At 50.9% G+C, this 20,360-nt stretch overlaps 1 protein-coding gene across 1 annotated transcript in view; it reads right to left on the bottom strand.

Moving 5' to 3' along the window:
* Positions 1 to 20,360, bottom strand: part of DCHS1 (dachsous cadherin-related 1) — a 35,248-nt gene that overhangs the window by 10,701 nt on the left and 4,187 nt on the right. Inside the window, exons 2-7 of the mRNA XM_082682922.1 lie at positions 8,311 to 10,221; positions 2,656 to 2,844; positions 2,327 to 2,558; positions 1,952 to 2,188; positions 593 to 1,618; positions 181 to 374 (exon numbers count right to left, since the gene is read on the bottom strand). Coding sequence (XP_082539048.1) covers positions 181 to 374; positions 593 to 1,618; positions 1,952 to 2,188; positions 2,327 to 2,558; positions 2,656 to 2,844; positions 8,311 to 10,101 — 3,669 coding nt within the window. The 5' untranslated portion in view covers positions 10,102 to 10,221. The remainder of the gene's footprint in view (positions 1 to 180; positions 375 to 592; positions 1,619 to 1,951; positions 2,189 to 2,326; positions 2,559 to 2,655; positions 2,845 to 8,310; positions 10,222 to 20,360) is intronic.

Raw genomic sequence — 20,360 nt, forward strand, 5'->3', positions numbered from 1 at the left:
TGTTTTTGAGATATCTCAGGGTTAATCAAGTTCCCCTCACTTGAATGCAGGCAGAGCCCCTTTCTTGCTCTCACGCCTGTTTCAAGAGCCAGTCTCTCTTACCTACTCCTACAGCTCTGTGGGGAGACCCCCCATGACCTCTCACATTTTTTCAGGGCAAGGTTCTACCACTTCACATACCTGTATAGGGAGGCCCCCGCCAGCTGCCCCAGAAGCTTGCAGGAAGCTGGGGCTGTTGTCGTTGAGGTCGAGTACTGCAATGTGCACGGTGCCTGTGGTACTACGGGGTGGGCTCCCCCCATCCTGCACCTGCACCAGAAGCTGGTAGCTGCTCTGCCGCTCTCGATCCAGGGTTTGGAGTGTGGTCATTTCTCCTGGGAGTGCAGGATAGGGATATGTATGGGGTAGCTAGGGATGTACAGCCTGAGGCCTGAAGCTGAGAAGCTGGGGTTTAGGGAGTGGGAGGGAATGCCAGGGTGAAAGTCCAGGCTCAGTCCTGGTCCTAATGGCAGGGGTCTGGGGATTCTGTCTGGGTATTCACCAGGCTGAGGATGAGGCTATGAGGTCTCAGAATTTGGGCCCCAGTGCTCACCAGTCTGGGGGTGGATGCGGAAGGCCTTGCTGTCTTCTGACAGCGGTCGCAGGCTGTAGGTCAGACGTCCATTGGGTCCTGAGTCTCGGTCAGTGGCAAAGACCCGGCCCACGCTGGTCCCTGGGGGCTGGTTCTCAGCCACAGCCAGGAAAGTGGGCTCCTCAGACAAGCGGGGACTGTGGTCATTCTGGTTGAGGATGCTGACCCTGACGGTGGTTGTGCCTGTCTGCTGCCCCAACTCAGCTTTGGACCCAGACACTGCCATTACCTTCAGTGTGTACAACTCTTGGGCCTCACGGTCCAGTGCTGCTCGCACCCATAGCCAACCGCTCTGTGGTTCCAGGCCAAAGGGGCTACTTGGCCCATCTGCTGCAAGATGGTAGGTAATGGGGCCCCCATCTGGTGCTTGAGCTTGCACTTGCAAGAACTGAGTTCCAGGGGTGGTGCCTGAGGGCAGGTCCACACGGTAGGTAGGGCTGTCAAAATGAGGAGCCAGCCCACGGGTCCCCAAGTCCTGTACCACCACCCGTAGTCGAAAGTGGCTGGTGCGGGGTGGGGAGCCTCCATCCCGGGCCTCCAGCTCCAGCTCATGGGCTGGCCCCCCTGGGGGCCCCAGAGGTCCCATAAGCCGTACATGGCCTGTAGTGGGGTCCACAGTGAAGGCCCCACCGCCCCCAGCAAGCAGGGTAAAGGTGACTCGACTGTTAATGCCTGCATCAGGGTCCAGAGCCCGAAGTGTATAAATGGGAGTCCCTGGGGCAGTGTTTGGTGGCAGCAACACTGTGTCTTCAGGTGCAGGGAAGGCAGGGGAGTTGTCATTCACATCATCCAGCAGCACACGCACCCGAGCTACAGCAAAAGCTGGAGGCACTCCACTGCCTGCCCGCACCTCCAGCTCCAGCACTGGTCCCAGCAGCTCCCGGTCCAGAGGGCGAAGTGTTTGTAATAGCCCTGAGGCCCCATCTAAGGAGAAGAGTCCTCGGGGATCCCCGCCTGATAGGGCAAGAGTCACAGACCCCAAGCGACCTAAGGGAAGGAGAGAGGAGTCAAGAAAGTGATGGAGACACCTACTGAATTGGGGCCTAGACTCCCATCTCAAGGAAGGCTAAGGACTATCCATACTGTGTCTTTCAAACTATTAGGGGGAGGTGGCAGAGATGCTGGGTGGCACCAAGGTGATACTTCATGTGCCTGTGGATGAAGGCGAGTGCCTGCACTGTGCCCAGGGATGTGCTGGGGATTTGAACCTGCATGTTTTATACTGCAGCTATCTATGGTGTGATACTCTAGGGTATTTTGAGATGGGTTATGTTGGGGTGGCTGGGTAGAGCACCAGAAGGGTATAATGATAACTGATACCTGGTGGATTGTGTGCCTGGACTATGCCCACAGTGGTGCCTGGTGCCACATCCTCTGGTACAGAAAAGACATACTGTAGTTGCTCAAATACTGGTGGCACAGGGGTTCCAGGCACAATGCTGACGTTGACTCGGGCACTGGGCTCTGCCTGCAGGCCACCTCCATCCTGAGCCCCAATCTCCAGCTGCACCACAGAGTTGGCCCGTCTGGCCAAGGGCCAGGCTACTGTCAACAGCCCTGGGAGAGGGGACAGAAGCAGAGTGCGTAAGGAAACAGCATAGAGGTAGATAGGTTATGGGAAGGGGGGCAATACTTCATTTAAGTAGGTGGGAAGAAGGGTCCAGGGACAAGCCATGGGAATGGGAAGCTCCTCACCTGAGTGCTCATCCAAGGCAAAGAGTGGGGGGTTATTGCCAGCCAGGATGTGGTAGGAAAGTCGCCCGTGGGGCCCCTGATCAGGGTCATGGGCATGCACCCTCAGTACAGCTGTGCCTGGTGTACTCTGCGCACTCAGACTGGTAGCATACTCCCGTGGATAAAACTGCGGGGGGTTGTCATTCTCGTCTGACACAAACACTTTCACATATACCATGGACTTGAGGCCTCCCTAGGGAGACAGGCAACAGTAAGTCAGATGGGCCCTGTCTGGCTCTGGTAAATGCCTTATCCCAACATCCCAACCTGTCCACAGTCTGCCCACTCACCCCGTCCACAGCCGTCACTGTGAAGTCGAAGCTTGAGGGCCCCTGATCTCGGTCCAGGGTCCGGGTTGTGCACACATCACCACTGTGGGCATCGATGCGGAACGGGGGAGACCCTGAGGCACCAAGTCCGGCACCCAAGGAATAGGAGAGGAGGCCAAATGGACCACTGTCTGCATCTGTGGCTGTCACCTAGGGAGAGGCTGGGGTGAGTGATGCCCCTTCTTTTTGACCAGAAGATATAGAGCTAAGTGGCAATTAGAAGGAGCAGCCCTGGGCCAGCTGGGTGCCAGGGTCTCTGGAGAGAGGATACAGAGAGGGGACATGTAGGACATGGGCCAAAACCCAACCTCACCGCCTCAGACCTCACCACCTGGTTGAGGTTCCTGTGAGCTTCTAGTTACAACATTTTTGTCAGCTGGTCAATATATAACTTTGTTTTAAGTATGTTTCTGTTTGAAGAAGCCTAATGTAATATATATTGTTGATTCATTAACATTGAATCCACAGCCGATGGCACTGTAAGTCACATCTGAATGAAACTTATCTAACACATGTATTATCTTCATAAGGCTTAGGAACGTGAGGCAGCACTTTAGCACTACACTTGGGGATCATTTTAAAGAGCAAATCACCAAACAAAAGGGACAAAAATGTGAAAAATGTGGCACTAAATAGACCGCAGGAGGGACCGTTGTTTACAGTATGAGCTGAAACATGAAGGCAGAGCGTTGCCTGGAATGTGCCCACCAGTCCACTTGAATTTTTCATCGTTCTGTACATGTCGGGGAATGACTGCAAAAGCTCCATGAGTATCGACTTGGGGGTTACAATAAAATTTTAGAGAGTTCACAAATTTAGAAATACAGAATCTGCCCATGATGAGGACCTCCCTGGAAGTGAGAGAGGGAGAATGGCTCGTCTATGGGAAGTCAAGGTCTTAAGTCCAGGGGGCTCCTCAAAACTAAGAAGTAGGGGAAGGCTCTCCTGCTTAATTCTTGGGTATCCCCCAGACTGGCTCAGGAAAAGTTGAACTATTAGACATTAATGTCAGGAGCCTCTAAACATTTCAGAGCCAGGGCGACAGGAGACACCATTCTGAAAGCTTCTGAGCCCAGGATAGGGCCAGGCACACAGGAGTTCTCTGCATATATTTGTTGAATGAGTAGGTGGACATTCTGATTACCCTGACAACAAAACCTTCCTTCAAACTAAGTTTTATACGTTGGGTGAACATTAGACCTCTGACAGTGTGTTAGCTGGTGCTGACTGCTGTAGACTGTGACAAAGTACTCTCTGTGGATACAGGGGTCCTAGGGTCATGTCATGCTGTAAGAGGAGGCTGGAGAGCTCCCTCTTCTTAGCCAGAAAATGTTCCTCAGAGAGAAGGCTAGCCAAGGACTTCTGATTGTTGCCCAGGCCCTTGATGGAAGTGATTTGTGGCACTGTTTACCCCCCAGAGAGACTCTAAAGCCCTGCCATGGCTGACCCTGGAAACAGCTCCTGCTCCAACTCTTTACTATGGCTGTGGGCCCAGATATCCCAGGAGACAAACATCCCCCCGCATCAATCCAGGCAGGCTGCAGCCCAGCTGTGGCACCATCTCCAGAAGCTGTTAAAGACCTTTGCCCTCTGACTCGCTGCAGGAAGAAAGCAATAAATAGTGGTCAGGGGAAGTTGTCAGGAAGTGACCCCAAAAGGCGTAGGGGCCACTGACTGGAAATGACCAAGGCAGAAGTGAACTTCCCGCCCTGTGCAGCTCCACTGCAAATGCACTGTCTCCCTTCCCAGCAGGCTCTCAGCCCTGCTCCCAGTCCAGCCTTGGTCAGCTCCTTCTCTTGCTCATCTCTCTCCTTTTGTCCCCACCCACTCCCTAGCTCTCATCGAATGCAGTGTTTCAGGAAGGAAATAAAGACCCTTATCTGTGAATTTTCTAAAGTTCCTTCCAGACCACAAACTTACAGCATCTACCCCATCCTGACCTCCTTTCCAGGTGTCGCCTGCTTCTCCTCCCACTACCGTCCCCTCCACATTCCTCTGCCTCCCTTTCCACTCCCTGTTCTCACACACTGTTGCTCCCTGGAATCTCTCCTTGGCCTCTTCTCACTCTACATGCTCCCTCAGGACCTTCTCTTCTACTTCCGTGGCTTTGACCATTGTCTGCACTTTGACCTAGACCAGTCCTCTGAGCTCCAGACCTGTACATCCAGATGCCTGCTCAACATCTCCACTTGGATGTCCCACAGGCACCTTAAATCTAGCCTGTCCAAAGCTAAATTCATGATCATTCCAACCCCCTCTAATGACTCTTCCATCCACGTAGCTGCTCAAGCCAGAAATCTGTTCTTCCCTTTTCCTCTCCTGGTATATCAATCAACTAGGGACTAAGTAAATCCTCATTATCTCTCCTATTTGTCTATTCCTCTCCATCACCATTATCACTGTCCTGACTTAGGCCTGAGTCATCTATGCCCTGGACTATTGTGATTGCCTTCTCATAGGTTTCTGGCCCTCTAATCTGTCCTTTACCCCAGGATTTCTGGTCCTTAGCATGTCTGACAGTTTGGACCAGGTAATTCTTTGTTGTGGTGCTGTCATATGCACTATAAGATATCTGACAGCTCCCTGGCCCCTATGTGCTAGGTGCCAGTAGCATCCCACCAGTTGTGACAATCAGAAGTCTCCAGACATTGCCTAATGTCCCCTCCAGAGGGAAAAATCACTCCCAGTCATGAATCACTACTTTATAACTACCAAAAGCATCTTTGGAGAAAGCAAATATGGTCATATTAAACTTCTACTCGAAAATCTTCAATGTTCTCTAAAGAAAAGTCCTCAAATCCTTGGTTTAGGTCCTCACTAGGTGGCCTACTGGTACTCCCACCTCCCACTCACCCACTGCACACCTTGAACTCCAGAGACACTGAGCTACTTGTAGCTTCTGAACAAGTCAGGCTCTCCCTCCGCTCTGGGCATGTCAGCTGTGCCTGGACCCCTTCTCTCCACCATCCAGCCCCCTCACAAACTCCTGCTCAGCCTGTGAGTCTCAGCTTAAGTGTGACCTCTTTGGGGATGCATTCAAATTGCCTATCTGTACCTCACATAAGTCCCCGTTATGGAAGGTTTTGTTTTTTTTTTCTTTTATTTCAGTGCAACTATTTCTTTGCACAATAATCTCCCCTCTAGACTATAAACACCATGAAGTAGGGGGTAATGACTCATTCATTACTGTATTCTTTGTCCCTAAGACAATGACTAGCACATGGTAGATACTTGATAAATGTATACTTAATGCATCCAATATTAAGACTTCTTCTAACAGATACAAACACTGTAGTCATTTTTACTCTCATTGCCTATAGTTACTGAGAGTGAAAACTCCAGGAAACCTTCTGGAGAGTTGCTCTCTTACTTCAAGCACTAGTGAATAAGAAATTTAGAAGCTGTCACCTATTGGTCCTGTGCCAAGAGGGAGAGTAAACACATGGGAAAGTGGATGGGAGCTGGACAGCACCAGGCAGGCAAATACCCAGAGTCTAGCCAGAGGGCAAGGCATCAGCTGGGCCCAGGCACTGCCTGAAGTCTAGGCCAATAGGCAGCCCCTGAGAAGATGCTCAGGGATATGGTGGACTTCTGAGATGTAAAGACTTCAAGCACTAGTCTCCTAAGAGGCCTTCTTACATCCTGTTTTCTGTCCTGCGTCCATACTCCATGATGCAGCCAAAGCAGTCCTCCCAAAAGACATATCAGATTTGACTAGAACCCCTCATTGGCCCCTTGTGGGTTTTTTAATGATCTCTTAAAAAAAAAAAAAAAGGATTTATTTGACAGAGAAGAGATAGAGGGCGAGAACAAGCAGGGGAGTGGGAGAGGGAGAAGCAGGCTCCCTGCTGAGCAGGGAGCCCAGTGTGGGGCTTGATACCAGGACCCTGGATGACGAGCTGAGTAGAAGGTAGATGCTTCACTGACTGAGCCACCCAAGCGCCCCAGCCCCCTGTGGTTTTTAAGATAAAGCAGTTCACAACTGGGAATGATTTTTGCCCCCTGGAGGGGACATTAGGCAATATCTGGACCTGCTTGTAATCTGGTCCCTGTCTACTATTTTGTCTCAGCTCTCTGCAGTTCTTAGTGGAACAGCTGAGGCCAACCTGAACAATGCAGTCTCCTGAGCACATCCTGGGGTTCTGCAGCTCTGTCTGTAGGCCTGGAAGCCCCACCCCTATACTCTATATAATCCATTTGGCAAGGTCTCATTGATTCTTCAAAGGTCCCCTCCTCTGGACTTTCACAGCACCTCATATGCCATGTGATGCAGCACTAGTTACTGGTATGTCTCCCTGTCTAGCTGGGACCTGCCTGGGAACAAGACTGTGTCCTTTCTTTGTTCCCTGGGACCAGCACAGCACAAAGCTTATAGTGGGTAAGTTAATTCTTGAATATATCACTTACCCACTGATCTAACCCATCCTTCACCCTTAAAGCAAGTTAGCCTCCTAAAAAAACAATCTGTAGGAAGGAGGGAGGGATGAATAGGTAGGGCACAGAGGATTTTTAGGATGGTGAAACTACTCTGTAAAATACTATAATGCATGTCATGTACATCCATTATACATATATGTTATATATTTTGTCCAAATCTATACAATGTACATCAGGAGTGAACCCTACGGTAAACTATTTTTTTTGGATTTGGGGTGATTATGTGTCAATGTAGGTTCATCAGTTGGGACAAATGAACCACTCTGATGGGGATGGAGATAATGGGGGGGCGGGGGATGTTACATGAATAGGGATGGGGGTATTTGGGAAGTCTTTGTCCTCAACTCAATTTTATTGTGAATCTAAAACTGTTCCAAACACATAGTGTTTAAGAAAAACAAAAACAAAATCTAATCATGCCCTTTTCTGACTCAAAGAAGTTTAGTGACCTCCTTTGCCTTCGAAGTAAAGTCCTAACCTCCTTAAAGCTTGGAGTCCAAGGACTTCTGTAATCTGGTCTTAGCCTGCCATTTCAGTTTCATGCCCCCTCTGTCTCCTCTAGGCCTGACCTGCAGGCACTCTGTGGCTCCCAGAGTCTGTCCAGGGCTCCCATCTCCTCCTCAGAGAGGTCTTCCTATCCCATCTCCTCCTCAGAGAGGTCTTTCTGATCTGGGATCTCACAAATAGTTCTTGTTATCTCTCATCCTTGTGCCTGAGCACAAACGTCTCATCAAGGCTCAGCTCCATGGAGAGGGATGGGGGTTTCTTCCAGCAGAGCCCAGCACTGGATGAGGGCTCCATAAATGCTGGCAGCTCTCTTGGGGAGCAGGAGCCACATGGGTGCACAGAATCACCATCTCTACCTTTCAGAACAACTTTGAGATTTTATAGATTCTCTCTCACTTCTTGACACCACAGGACACTTCTTCCTCTAGATCCAATCTTAACTCCCTCAGCTGCCTTACCTGGCCCAGCTCTTGCACCCTGTTTTCTCCTCTTGTCATGCATCTTCACCTTCTGCACAGATTGTGGAGCTCACAGGATAGGATCAAACCCTCTGATGTGACTTACCATAAACAGATACACCTGTAAAGCTTGGTTTCTGTTCTGAGGTCCTCTGTGACCCTTTAATTCACTCCTGCCCACAGCAGCATCCCACTGTGTGCAGGACTTACCCACCTGCAGGAAGCAGGTTCCAGGCTGGGTGCCCTCAGGCAGAGAGGCATTGTAGAAAGTCCTCTGGAACTGGGGCTCATTATCATTCACATCTTGCAGGGCCACACTGACTGTGGCAGATGAGGCAAGGGGAGGCAAGCCCCCATCCGTGGCCACCACAATCAACTGTGGCTGAGGTTCCAATTCATAGTCCAGCAAGGCAGCCGTGGTAATGATGCCTGAAGTGGGGTCGATGGAAAACCAGCGGGTGTTGGCACCAGGGGCCAGGCTGTAGGTGACCTGACCATTACTGCCCTGGTCAGGATCCCGGGCCATCACTCGCACCACGAAGCTGCCAGGCAGTGCAACTTCAGGAAGGGGCTCAGGTCGGTAGAGCTGACGGTCAAAGGTAGGCGCATTGTCATTAACATCGGTGACATGCAGCACAAAGGTAGCCTCAGCCCGCAGTGGGGGTGAGCCTGAGTCTGTAGCGGTAACCCGCAAGTTATAGGCATCCCTCTCCTCCCGATCCAGCTGCCGAGCCACGCACACCAGGTAGATGACACTGTCCTGAGTGCTGAGGGCAAAATGGCCCTCTCCACCCTCCAGGGAAACGTTGACATGAGCAAAGTCGCCATCATCTGGGTCTGATACAGAAATGCGAGCAACAAGCTGGCCAGGTGGAGCAGCCTCGGACACCCGTGGGGAGCCATCAGCACTCAGGAAGATGACAGTCATGGAGGGCTGATTGTCGTTGGCATCTCGCACGTTCACAGTCACAAAGGCCGAGCCCAGCTCAGGGTGCGCCCCACCATCCCGTGCCTGCACCACCAGTTCATGGACCCGCCGTTGCTCAAAGTCCAGTGGCCGCTCCAGCCGCAGCAGTCCTGTGTGTGCGTCAATGGAGAAGGGCCCATCACCCTCACTCTGCCTCCGGTTGATCTCATAAGTCACAGCCCCATTGGCACCAGCATCGGCATCAGATGCATACACCTGCAAGACAGGACTGCCAGGGGCCAGGCTCTCAGACACCACAGCATGATAGCGGCTCTGATTGAAAGCTGGGGCATGGTCATTGATGTCCAGCAGTGTCACATCCAGCAGGGCCTGGGCCCTCCGGGGGGGTGAACCACCATCATAGGCCTCCAGTTGCAGCATGTAATGTGAGCGGTTCTCTCGGTCCAGCTCCCCGGTAACTACCAGTTCTGGCACGGGGGCCCCATCTGGACCAGGACGTGTCTCCAGCTGGAAGGTCTCTCCAGCTCCATCACCAGACAGTGCATAACCTTGGGTTCCTAGGCGGCCAGCATCCGCATCACGTGCAGGCTCCAGTGGGTATCGGGTGCCAAGGGCTGTATGCTCAGGTATCTGCAGGGCAGCCCGAGCCTGTGGGAAGGCTGGAGCATGGTCATTGATGTCAGCCACTCGCACAGTCACTTCTACGGTGGCACCGTCAGGAGTGACTGCAGTGAATCGGTAACGATCTCGCCGCTCACGGTCCAAGACGCGGGCTGTACGGACCACTCCGCTGTGTTCATCAATGGCCAGGTCTGTGCCCACCCCACTGCCCTCTTGGGCGGAGATGAAGTACATGGGAGGTGCTGCTATGCCTGGTGGAAGCCCTGCACTGATGTCCCCAATCAGTGTGCCTGCCGGCTGCTCCTCATCAATCTGTAGGTCCAAGCTCCCGGCCTGACCCCAGGCACCTGACACCCTGGCCCCCAGTAGTAGCAGCAGCAGCAGCAGTGGTACCAGGGGGGGCCTGGAGCTCTGCATGCCAGTGCAGGAAGGTGCAATGCCCGCCTCCTTCTGCATGACAGGGGCAGTCCAGTTATGACTTGTGCTCCAGCTCCAGACCAGGCGCCAGGCCTGGCTTGATCTCAGGCTTTGAATCAGGTCCAGCTTGGGCCCTGGCTCCAACTCAGGCTCCCTGACCTGGGAGAAAAGCAGAAGGATAAAAGGTCATGGTTGGTTGTGGGGGGTGTGGAATCAATCCAGGGAGACTGGGGATCTACGCCACAGCGAGACTCTGGCATGTTCAGCCCCTCCGTGGAGCATCTGTGCTGCCGCACATCCATCAAGAAGCTCCTGCTTCAGAACTCCTCAGCACCTATTCCAGTCTTACCCTGGCAGGTCCCCATCCCATCCTAACCTTCCCCTATCCCTCGCAGGTTGTTTTGTTCTTATTGTTCAGGTCTCAACGCCCTTGGACTCCCTTCCTTTCATGTCTGGACTTAAAAATATGGCCAATCCTTTCTCATTTTTCTTCTTATTCAGGACTAATATCTCCATAACTATGTGCTTTTGGTAACCTTACCTGAATCATCAAACTTCACCTTCAACCATTATATTCTTGTGAAACATATAATGCATATATGTAAAACATTACACATATAAAACATGTAATATAAACATGTCTTATATATTACATGTGTGTTTTATATATAAAATACATATATGTTATATGTTTTACATATATATAATAGAAGTATATAGGAATTCCAGTATAGAGGAATAGGTATATATTCCCTCAGCCTCACTTCCCTCTCCATTCAACAAGGGATGGGGCACACATGAGTGACTAAAGGAAACAGTCCCTGATTTCAGGGATGTCACAGTCCAGGGACTGGACAAGTAATTACTTGTGATAAAAGCTGTAAGAAGTACAGGTAGCTCTGAAGGCATATATAGAAGAAGAACTTTCCATAGTCAGGGAGTCAGGAAGAACTTCTCTGAGTACGTGGCCTCCAAGTCAGGATCTACCTAAAGAGTAGGTGTTGGCTAGGCAGTGGTGGGCAGCAAAAGGGGGTTACAGAAAGGAGAGAGCATTCAGAAGAGGGAACAGACAGACAGTGGGAAGGCCTGGGGTCTATAGTGAAGAAAGGGCTGAGAGTGTTTGGGGGTGAAAAGGGACAATGTGTGTGAGGTGTAGAGGGGTAGAGTGCTGGGCGAGGGAGTATGAAATGGGGCAGGGACCCAGAAGTCATATGGATGATTTGGATTTATTTCTAGGGGCAAATGGAAGCCACAAAAGCATTTGAAGAAGAGGTGTTGTGATATGAATACATTTTGTGACTATCTCTATAGATAGGTGCCCTTTGGAAAACGAAACGTGTGCACATGGGACAACTATCTCAGGGCAGCCCCTATAACACACTTGTGGGAGTATAGGTGATGGCAGTGTTTTGATGGTGACTTGGATGAGTGTTAGCAATGAAAATGGTGAGAAGTGGATAGGTCTGCAGGAAGCTTAAAAGGTAGAACAGGCAGATTTGATGACTGCTTAAAGGCAGGAGATGAGGGATTATGAGAAGTCAAGGATGATAGGCAAATTTCTGGCCTTAACCATCAATTGGAAAAAGGTATTCTTAACTGGCCAGAGAGGGAGACAAAAAGAAACCCAGAGAAGGCCAGTGCCTCTGAGGCTAAGGGCAGCCAGGGTTTCAAATACTGCAGAAGTTCAAGAGGGAGAAGACCTCAAGCCCCATAATGAAGGCCTTAGTGACGGAGGGAGAGGAGCATCAGTGGAGGGGCTGCCCTCTCTGCAGGGTTGGTTCATTTCCTTGTTTCTCACTTCTCACATCCTCCTCCCTCCATGCCATGAGGCTTCCTATCCTGTGACAAGGCTCTCACTAGGCTTGCAATCATCTCCATGCTCTACATCCAATGAACACTTTTATTTATTTATTTTTTTAAATCTCCCTCTTACTGGATCATTCTGGAACACTGGATCACTGGTCATCGGCTTCTTGGAGCCTACTCCTCCTGGCTTCACATGGCAACACCCCACCTTTTGCTTCCATTGTACTTCTCTGTCCACCCCTCAATTTCCTACACAAGTTCTTCTTTCTCTGCCCATCCCTCAAAAATTGGTGCTGTTCATGGGTGGCTCAGTGGGTTAAGCCTCTGCCTTAGGCTCAGGTCATGATCTCAGGGTCCTGGGATTGAGTCCCATGGCGGGCTCTCTGCTCAGCGGGGAGCCTGCTTCCCCCTCTCTCTCTGCCTGCCTCTCTGCCCAGTTGTTATCTCTCTCTGTCAAATAAATAAATAAAATCTTAAAAAAAATTGGTGCTGTTCAGGCCTCAATTCTGGGCCACATCTTTTTCAACTCTCCTCCCTATTCTTCCTGGGTGATCTTATCTATTCCTGATTCAATTGCATCAGTTATTTCTTTTTTTAAAGATTTTATTTATTTGTCAGAGAGAGAGAGAGAGAGAGAGAGAGAGAGAGCACAAGCAGACAGAGTGGCAGGCAGAGGCAGAGGGAGAAGCAAGCTCCCCACTGAGCAAGGAGCCCCATGTGGGACTCAATGCTGAGACTCTGGGATCATGACCCAAGCCAAAGGCAGCCAGCTTAACCAACTGAGGTATCCCTGAATTATTTATTTTCTTTGCACTATTTGCTGACGCCTTTCCAGTTTCCTTCCACTTCCAGCTCTGGAGACACATGGCCAGCTATATACTGGACTTACTTCACAACATATCGATAACCCTCTCCTCAAGCTGACTTTCTTCCTCCACTCTCTATACTATGAGCAGCACCACCAGTCAGAAACTCCTTGCTTCCTTGCTTTTCTTCAGTCTGATTTCCAGTTAGTTATTGAAACCAGACCATCTCAACGAGACACGTCTCAAGTCCGCCCTCTCCTCTTTCTTTGCACTGCCACTTCCCCAGTCTGAGCAGTGTGAGCATATCTCCTTTTGATTCCTACAACAGCCCCTAACTGCTCCCCCTGCCTCCTGGCTTGGACTGTCTGACCAATCTCCACCTGACCAGAGTTATCCACATAGCTTTCACCAAAACACTCCTGAAGAGAGGCTTCCAAGGGTCCCCCATTACTGACAGCAGAAAACTGCTGCCCCTCTCCAGAAAAAAAAAAAAAAAATGCAGATACACATACACAAAACCGTGTCTGCAGTTTCAGGGGGTTCATGGACACTAGGTGTAAAACTTCTAGCCCAAAGGATAAAGTACAATTTCCTTAATCTATCTTCCTGATCTGAGCCCTGCTGCTTCTCCAGAGTACCCCTGCTTTTACTGTCCTCCACCACACCTTGCATTCCAACACTAAAGCCAACCCCAAGTTCCTTCCCACTCCTTGCCCTGTATGTACTACTCTCTTGTCCTGAGATACCCTTTAAATATCCTTTGCAAGTGGCCATCTCCTACTCAGACTTCAAGATCTGGTTCAAATGCCCTGTCTTCTGTGAAATTTTCCATGACATCTCTCTCCCCACACCTGCAGGAGCCCTTCCTACCCTCTATTGGACTCCCACTGCTGTTGGTCACGCTGATAACAAACTGCACAGCAGCCCTGAATTGCAGGCCCTTTGAGGGCAGCAAGTTCATGGTCTTGGTTGTCTCTGTCCAGCACAGTGTGAGCAGTCAATCAGTGTTGAATGCATGGTCAGAGCCTTTTAATTCTATGCAACGGCGCTCACATGTTGACACAGACAGAAACATCTGTGGACATGCCAACTCAGATGACAAACACAATGAGAGCCTGTGTGCCTGAGGCAACATGGTCCGTCCTGTGGCTACAGAAGTGTGTCCTCAGGTTTAATGTATTAGCTCTGCTTTAGGACTGCCTGTCCTCCCAAGGGAGTTTCTTACCTCTTGCTTATACTTCCAACCCCATCTCTCCCACCTGTTTGAGGCAATAAAAAGAGTAGAGATTCTAGAGTTTGAGATATTTTCCTAATCTAGATGATTCTGTGAGAATTAGAGGCAATGGAAGCAAAGAGCCTAGAGCTGAGCAGGTACCATCCTCCTGGTAGATGGATCCCTTCATCCTGGGCTTCAGCATTCTGGGGTTCTCTGTCTGCACTAAGACCCCTGTCCTTGGGGACTCAAGTCTGAGAAGCTCATGGAACTGCCACATGGGATAACAGGTCAGAGGAATTCAGAACAAGGAGGTCTGAGTGAGCATAGGTTTGACTCAGTGGAGGGAGAGGCTGAGTATACAGGGACGGCCCAGGGGCCCAGGTCAGTGATGTAGGTCTAGAGACTGGGTTAGGGGTCAAGGTGTTAGAATTGGTCCTATTCATTTAATCTATCAGTGGAGAGCAAGCAGTTATGATTGGTGGGGAGAGAAGATAATGGACACTGAGGTCAGTGTTTTTATTACTATATTATAGTTCTCTGACTCCCCATCCAGAGACAGAATGTCAGCTTTGTGAAGGCCAGGATGATATCCCATCTGCCTCTGTGTGTAGCACAGAGTATGGTAGGTGACCAATATGTTTTCTGAACAAAACGATGTATGAATGGTATGAGATAAAAGCTCAGGAGACGGATCAGCCTTGAAGAGGAGGGAATCAGGCCCAGACAGATGCCCCTTCTCCAACATGTGCAGAGCCTGCCCTCTTCATCACCCAACCTGGGTTCTTGTCCAGTGCAAACTCCCCCAGTACAGTCTCACTGTGGACACACAACAGTGCCTACTCACGAAGTCATGGACCCACACACAGCCAGATACACAGATGTACAGATTCAGATATGGACCAGCACAGTCAACACATATACATATACAGACACGGGCCACTTTAACATATACGCAGATATGCACATATGCAGATACCCTCTTTACAGAGAAGTGTATTTTCACACGCACATATGGGATAGACATTCCCATGGATCTTGTCTCTCTGCCTGCCCTCTCCCCCCCACCCCACCAACACACATGCAGGCATACCGAGGGACCCACACAGGCATGCTTTTGTGCACACAGAAAGACAACTTTCTCACAGGCCTCACATGGACAGGCACATTCCCGTGATACCCTCCCGCACACATACACACAGGCATACTCACATACACCCTCCCTCCCACGTATGCAGACAGATGCACTTCCACGTGTGCACAGACACAGCGGCAGGCACGCGCACACACACTTGAAGACCCACCCACACACAGGCATGCTCTCACACATGCTGCCGGGGCACTCGTGGTCAGCTCTGTGGCTGCAGCTGTGACCTTTCGGTCCCTGGGGCCTCTGTCTGGACTGTGCCTCATCACTTCCTGCTCCAGGGCTTCCAGTTCCAAACTCGCACTCCAGACTCTCTCCAGAGACCGTCTCATCCTCTCTCCAGCTCTCCTCTCAGCATCATCTCCCCATCTGTCCAGTGCTTCTCACTGCCTCTTCCCCAGCACTTGCTCCTCCTCCCTGTTCCTGTCTCTTTCCCTCTCCAGGTCTGTCCTGTCCCTTCCCCCAGATCTGGCCTCACCTGACACCTGTCTCCTGCCCAGACCTGTCCTCTTTCTTCCCCCAGATCAGTCACTTCTCTCCCACCCAGTTGTGCCTTACTGCATGCCCTCACTGTCCCGGTCCTGTTGCTCTGTCCTCTGGCTCCATCCTGCTCTCCCCCTCTAGCCCCACATCTGGGCCTCTGGAACCACAGCTGGTTCTCATTAGGAGGGGGAGGGGCGAGGCTGTTCATTGGGGCCTGCAATGTGATGTCAATCCTCCCCCCACCCCAGCCCGTGTGTCTACAGGACCTGGGAGCAGGGGGAACATGGGAGAGGAAAGAGAGGTGGGTTGGGGGGGGGGAGAAGCAGGGGGCGCATAAGGGAAGGGGGTGCTACAGAAGGAAGTAGAGGAGTGGCGGAGGTACAGAAGGGAAGCAGGCTGGGGGAGCTGGCACTGCCTAGGCCTCCTCCCTCAACTTCCTGTCCTAGGGCCAGGGAGGGGCAGGGACCAGAAAGCCAAGGCGTGGTGATGGGGGGTGGTGGCGGTGGCAGGGGTTGGGGGGGAGGACAACGACTACTAGAAAAGCCGATTGATGCAAAAGTGGCAGAAGAGGGTAGCCTTGGTAAGCAAAGGGAGGGCCAGGCATAATGGGGAGAAGAAGAGACTGAGAATGCTGGTGGGGTGCTTGGGGGTAAGACTGCGGGAGAGTGAGCTAGTGTGACAGAGAAGAGAGCAAGTGTGGCAAAGGGCAAAGGAGAGTGGGGTGCTACAGTCAGAGGGGAGCGAAGTCAGAGCCAGCTACAGCTAGCCTGGAGAGGTGTGGGGAGGCAAACAGAGGGGTGAGGCAGAGCTGTGCTGGGGTGCAGAGGGGGGAGTGAAGAAGGGAAGGACGGGACGGAGGAGAAGGCAGACAAACTGGCTTCCCAGGGTATCCCCGAGACAGCCCATGGGAAGGCTACTGCATCCCTCCTGAGAACTGGTGCCCAGGACCCACTTCAGGGAGAGGCTGGGGACAGATATGAGTGAGGGAAAAGTCTCTTTTCTGAACTTTTACAATGTGCTGGGCTCTATGCCAGGCAGTTCACAGACAGTATCTCATGTAATCACAAGAACCCTATGAGGAAGATGTCCTGTCTTCCACTGAGGAAACAGGCTTAGCATGAAAAAAATTTCCCGAGTTAACACAGCCCCAATTCGATCCCAAGACTATGCACTCCATGCTGCCTGTGATGCAGGGAGAAGGGAGAGATGGAGAAAGGGAGAAATCACAGGGGCGCTGAAGGGATGGAATCTTAGCAAGACAATGGAGGCCTGAAGAAGAGAACCCATGGGAGGAGGGAGACCAGGTATGAGGGGTCTGTGACAGCCCAGGTCAGTAGCAGTGGGATCAAGAGGACACAGATAAAAGAGGTGAGGTTGACAAGACTTGGCCACTAACCCTTTGAGAAGGGTTGTGGAATGGAAGGGTCCAGATTGACTTCCAGGGTTTTGGCCTGGTTACTAAAGTGGTGCTGTTAGGACACCACAGAGGAGAGAAGCCATTTCTCAGGTGCCCACTGGGATTGCCATGTGGCGATGTCCCAGGCACAGTTGGCTTTGCAGGTCTAGAGCCTGGGAGAGAGGTCTGGGTTGGAGATAAGGATTTGGACAAATCCATGGGCATGGAGACCCATCAGCTAGGGTGTGCAGAGGGAGAAGAGTCTAGGATAGTACCCCGTAGAGGAGTCACATTTAAGGGGTAGACTGAAGAGACCTTTATTCTTCTTGGAGAAGAAAAAATTAAAAAAGAGGAGGCAGTATCACAGAAGTTAAGGGAGTAAATATTTCAACAAGAAGGGAGGGATCGGGCGCCTGGGTGGCTCAGTGGGTTAAGCCGCTGCCTTTGGCTCAGGTCATGATCTCAGGGTCCTGGGATTGAGTCCTGTGTCGGGCTCTCTGCTCAGCAGGGAGCCTGCTTCCTCCTCTCTCTCTCTGCCTGCTTCTCTGCCTACTTGTGATCTCTCTCTGTCAAATAAATAAACAAAATCTTTAAAAAAAAAAAAAAGAAGGGAGGGATCGATAGTGTCTAGGGCTGCGGAGACTTCAGATAGGATGTGGGCTGAGGAGTGGCCATTGATTTTAGCAGTAAGGTGTTCACTGGAGATCTGGGGAGAATAGTTTCAGGAGAGTCCAAAGGGTGCAAGCCTCCTGAAGTAGGGAATGATAGCGAATAAATCAACTAAACAACGCTCCCCCCCAGACCAGATGTCAGCATAGAGCAATTCATCAATACACATGGCACTTCTACAATAGGGAGGCAATATATCACAGTAGGGTAGGACAGGACAGGGGTGCAGACGTGGACTCGGGGGCCAAACCAAATGGGTTCTGCCCAGCTTCACACTTTCTGGCTGTGTAGCCTCTGGCAAGCCACTCAGTTTCTCAGTGCTTCTAGTTCTTCCTTTACAAAATAGGGACAATAATATTACTTAGTATGTGCTGTGTTTGTGGTTAGAATGGTGTCTGGCAGATAGTTCTTGTTTTGAAAGTGCACAGTGTAATTAGAAGATGGGCTCTGCTGTGAGGCAGACTTCAGTGCAAATTCTGACTCTGCCACTTACAGTGAAGCCCTTGGGTGAGTTGTTCAGCCTTTCTCAGTTTCCTCCTCTGTAATGTGGGGATTAAAGTGCCCTGTTTAAATGGTTGGCAGGGGAGTTAAATGAAAGAATGTTACCAAAAACTTAGCACATGTCCTGGCACACAGTGAGGGGTTAATAAATATCAGCTGCTGTTGTTGTGTGCCAGACACACAGAATAACCCTCAGATAAGTGTTATCTCACAGATGAGGAAACTGAGACTCAGTGGGTAGCAGAGAGATGGGGGACACAGCTCTGATGGACTCCAAAGCTAGGGCATTGTTACCGTATATTGCTTCTCTGCTGGAAGGCTCGGAATGCCCTGATGAAGGGTCATGTCACTTGAAGGGCCAGACAGCACAACAGGGAAGGAGAACAAGCAAAGTTCTGTTATAAGAGAATAACCTTGGCAGCATGCACAAGGTAGGTTAAAGGAGATCAGTGTTGAGGAAACTGCCAGGCCAGGCAGAGGGTCAGGTGGGCATGGAGCCAGGTGGTGAGACAGGAGAAAGGACCAGAGGATGCTTGGAGGTTTCTAGGAGACATAGAGAAAATGGGGAGAGGCAAGCTCAGGGAATGCATGTGAAAGGGTTCATTAATTAATTGATTCAACAAACATCTATTGAAGATGGGCCAACCATCATACTAAGCAGTAGAGATAAAGCAGTGACTCGGACAGATGGGAAGCCATTGCCTTTGTGGTGTTCACAAGTAGGCAGGGCAGGGTGAGGGAACAAGGGGTGGTGGTGATGGGCAGCAAGGGCCTCTTCCTAATGTCTGACCCTGACAATCAGAGTCTGGGTTGCAGGGGAGGCCAGTGAGACTGGAGCAATCAGAGGAAGTGGGAATATAGCAGCCACCCAGAGATATCAAGAGGGAAGAACAAGTGTAGGGATGTGAGAGGTGGAGGGGCAGAACACATTAGGGGGACTGAGATGTTGGAAGTGAAACTAAGTTAACAGTTGAATACTTAACAGTTGTCTTCTTTCTAAATTCTCAAACAACTCTCTTAATGTTACCTATATTTTCACCCAAGGAAAGGGGAGCTCAGAGAGGCTAAGGTCTGTCAGGTGGCAAACGATGTAGCTGGAAGGTCAGAGGGGTAGCCTCCACCCGTCTCCTTTCCTCTCTTTCCTCCTTCCCCTCTCCTTCCTCATCAGCCAAAAGGGTGGTGCCTCTCTAGGCTCTGAGAGATAACAGCTCCTTCTATGAGCAGCTTAGAGAGAGAAGCATAAACAAGGACGTTCTAGTGTGCCAAGGGAACACAGAGGGGCATCCTGACTCACGCTTGGGGGTTCCGGACTGGCTGATGGGAGGAGGTGCTCTCCCACCGGGGGACACAGGAACTGAGGAGTAGCCCCTCTCAAGTGTCAGTAGTTGAAAATCTTTGTGTCAGAGGGTTACCCATGAAACACAGACCCTGGAGCAGGAGGACAGGGCAGGCAGCAGGAAGCCAGGAAGAAGATGGGATCCAACAGCATGAACCCCTGGGAGGGGCTTTAGCTTGCAGGTCCCAGGGCATCAGGAGTCCAGTCTTGTTACCACTGGAAGGCCGAAGAGGGAACAAGTGTCTGGGAACCTGACACAGGGAGAGGCAAGACAAAGGGTGCCAGGATTTGGGAGGGCCCAGAGTGGGTGAGCGTGAGGGGTGTTGGAGGGAGGAGCAGCCTACGGGACCTCCCAGGAAGGGGGCTTGCTGGAGCGAAGCAGACGGTGGGCACGGTAGTGCCTTGTGGTAGGACACAGCTTCCTCATTTTTCTCTCCCTCCAGGAACCCCAATAGGCACCTGGCACAATATCTTTGGATCTGCAAATTTCTGGTGCTCCTTAAATTATTTGCCAAACCGAATGAAAGAGAAATAAAGTACAGAGAAGGCAAGGAAGAAGATCCAGGAAAAAAGAAGCTCAAGTGAAAGGTAGAGAGGAGGGCATAGGGTGAGGAAGGATATGGTTGGTGGGGGAAGGGAGTGGAAATGCCTCAAGTGGGATACATGGGTATGTATGGAAATGTCTCGATCGTGTAGGCTGCTGAGACCACATGTCAGTCTTTTGAAGAGTGAATGAGGGTGAGGTATGTGCAGTGAGGGGCCTCATTTACTCATTCACTTGTTCATTGCCATGAATGGGAATGTGGAGGGCCCCTGGGGACATAACAAATATAACACGCAGCTTTGCCATCAAAGACACAGAACAGGGAAGAGGCAATGACAAGAGTGAGACAGGAGGATCCCTAGCCTACTTGGTGAGTCAGGAGAGGCAGGGTTGAGGA

The sequence above is a fragment of the Mustela nivalis genome (assembly GCF_964662115.1).
Source record: "Mustela nivalis genome assembly, chromosome: 9".
Classification (NCBI taxonomy): Eukaryota; Metazoa; Chordata; class Mammalia; order Carnivora; family Mustelidae; genus Mustela; species Mustela nivalis.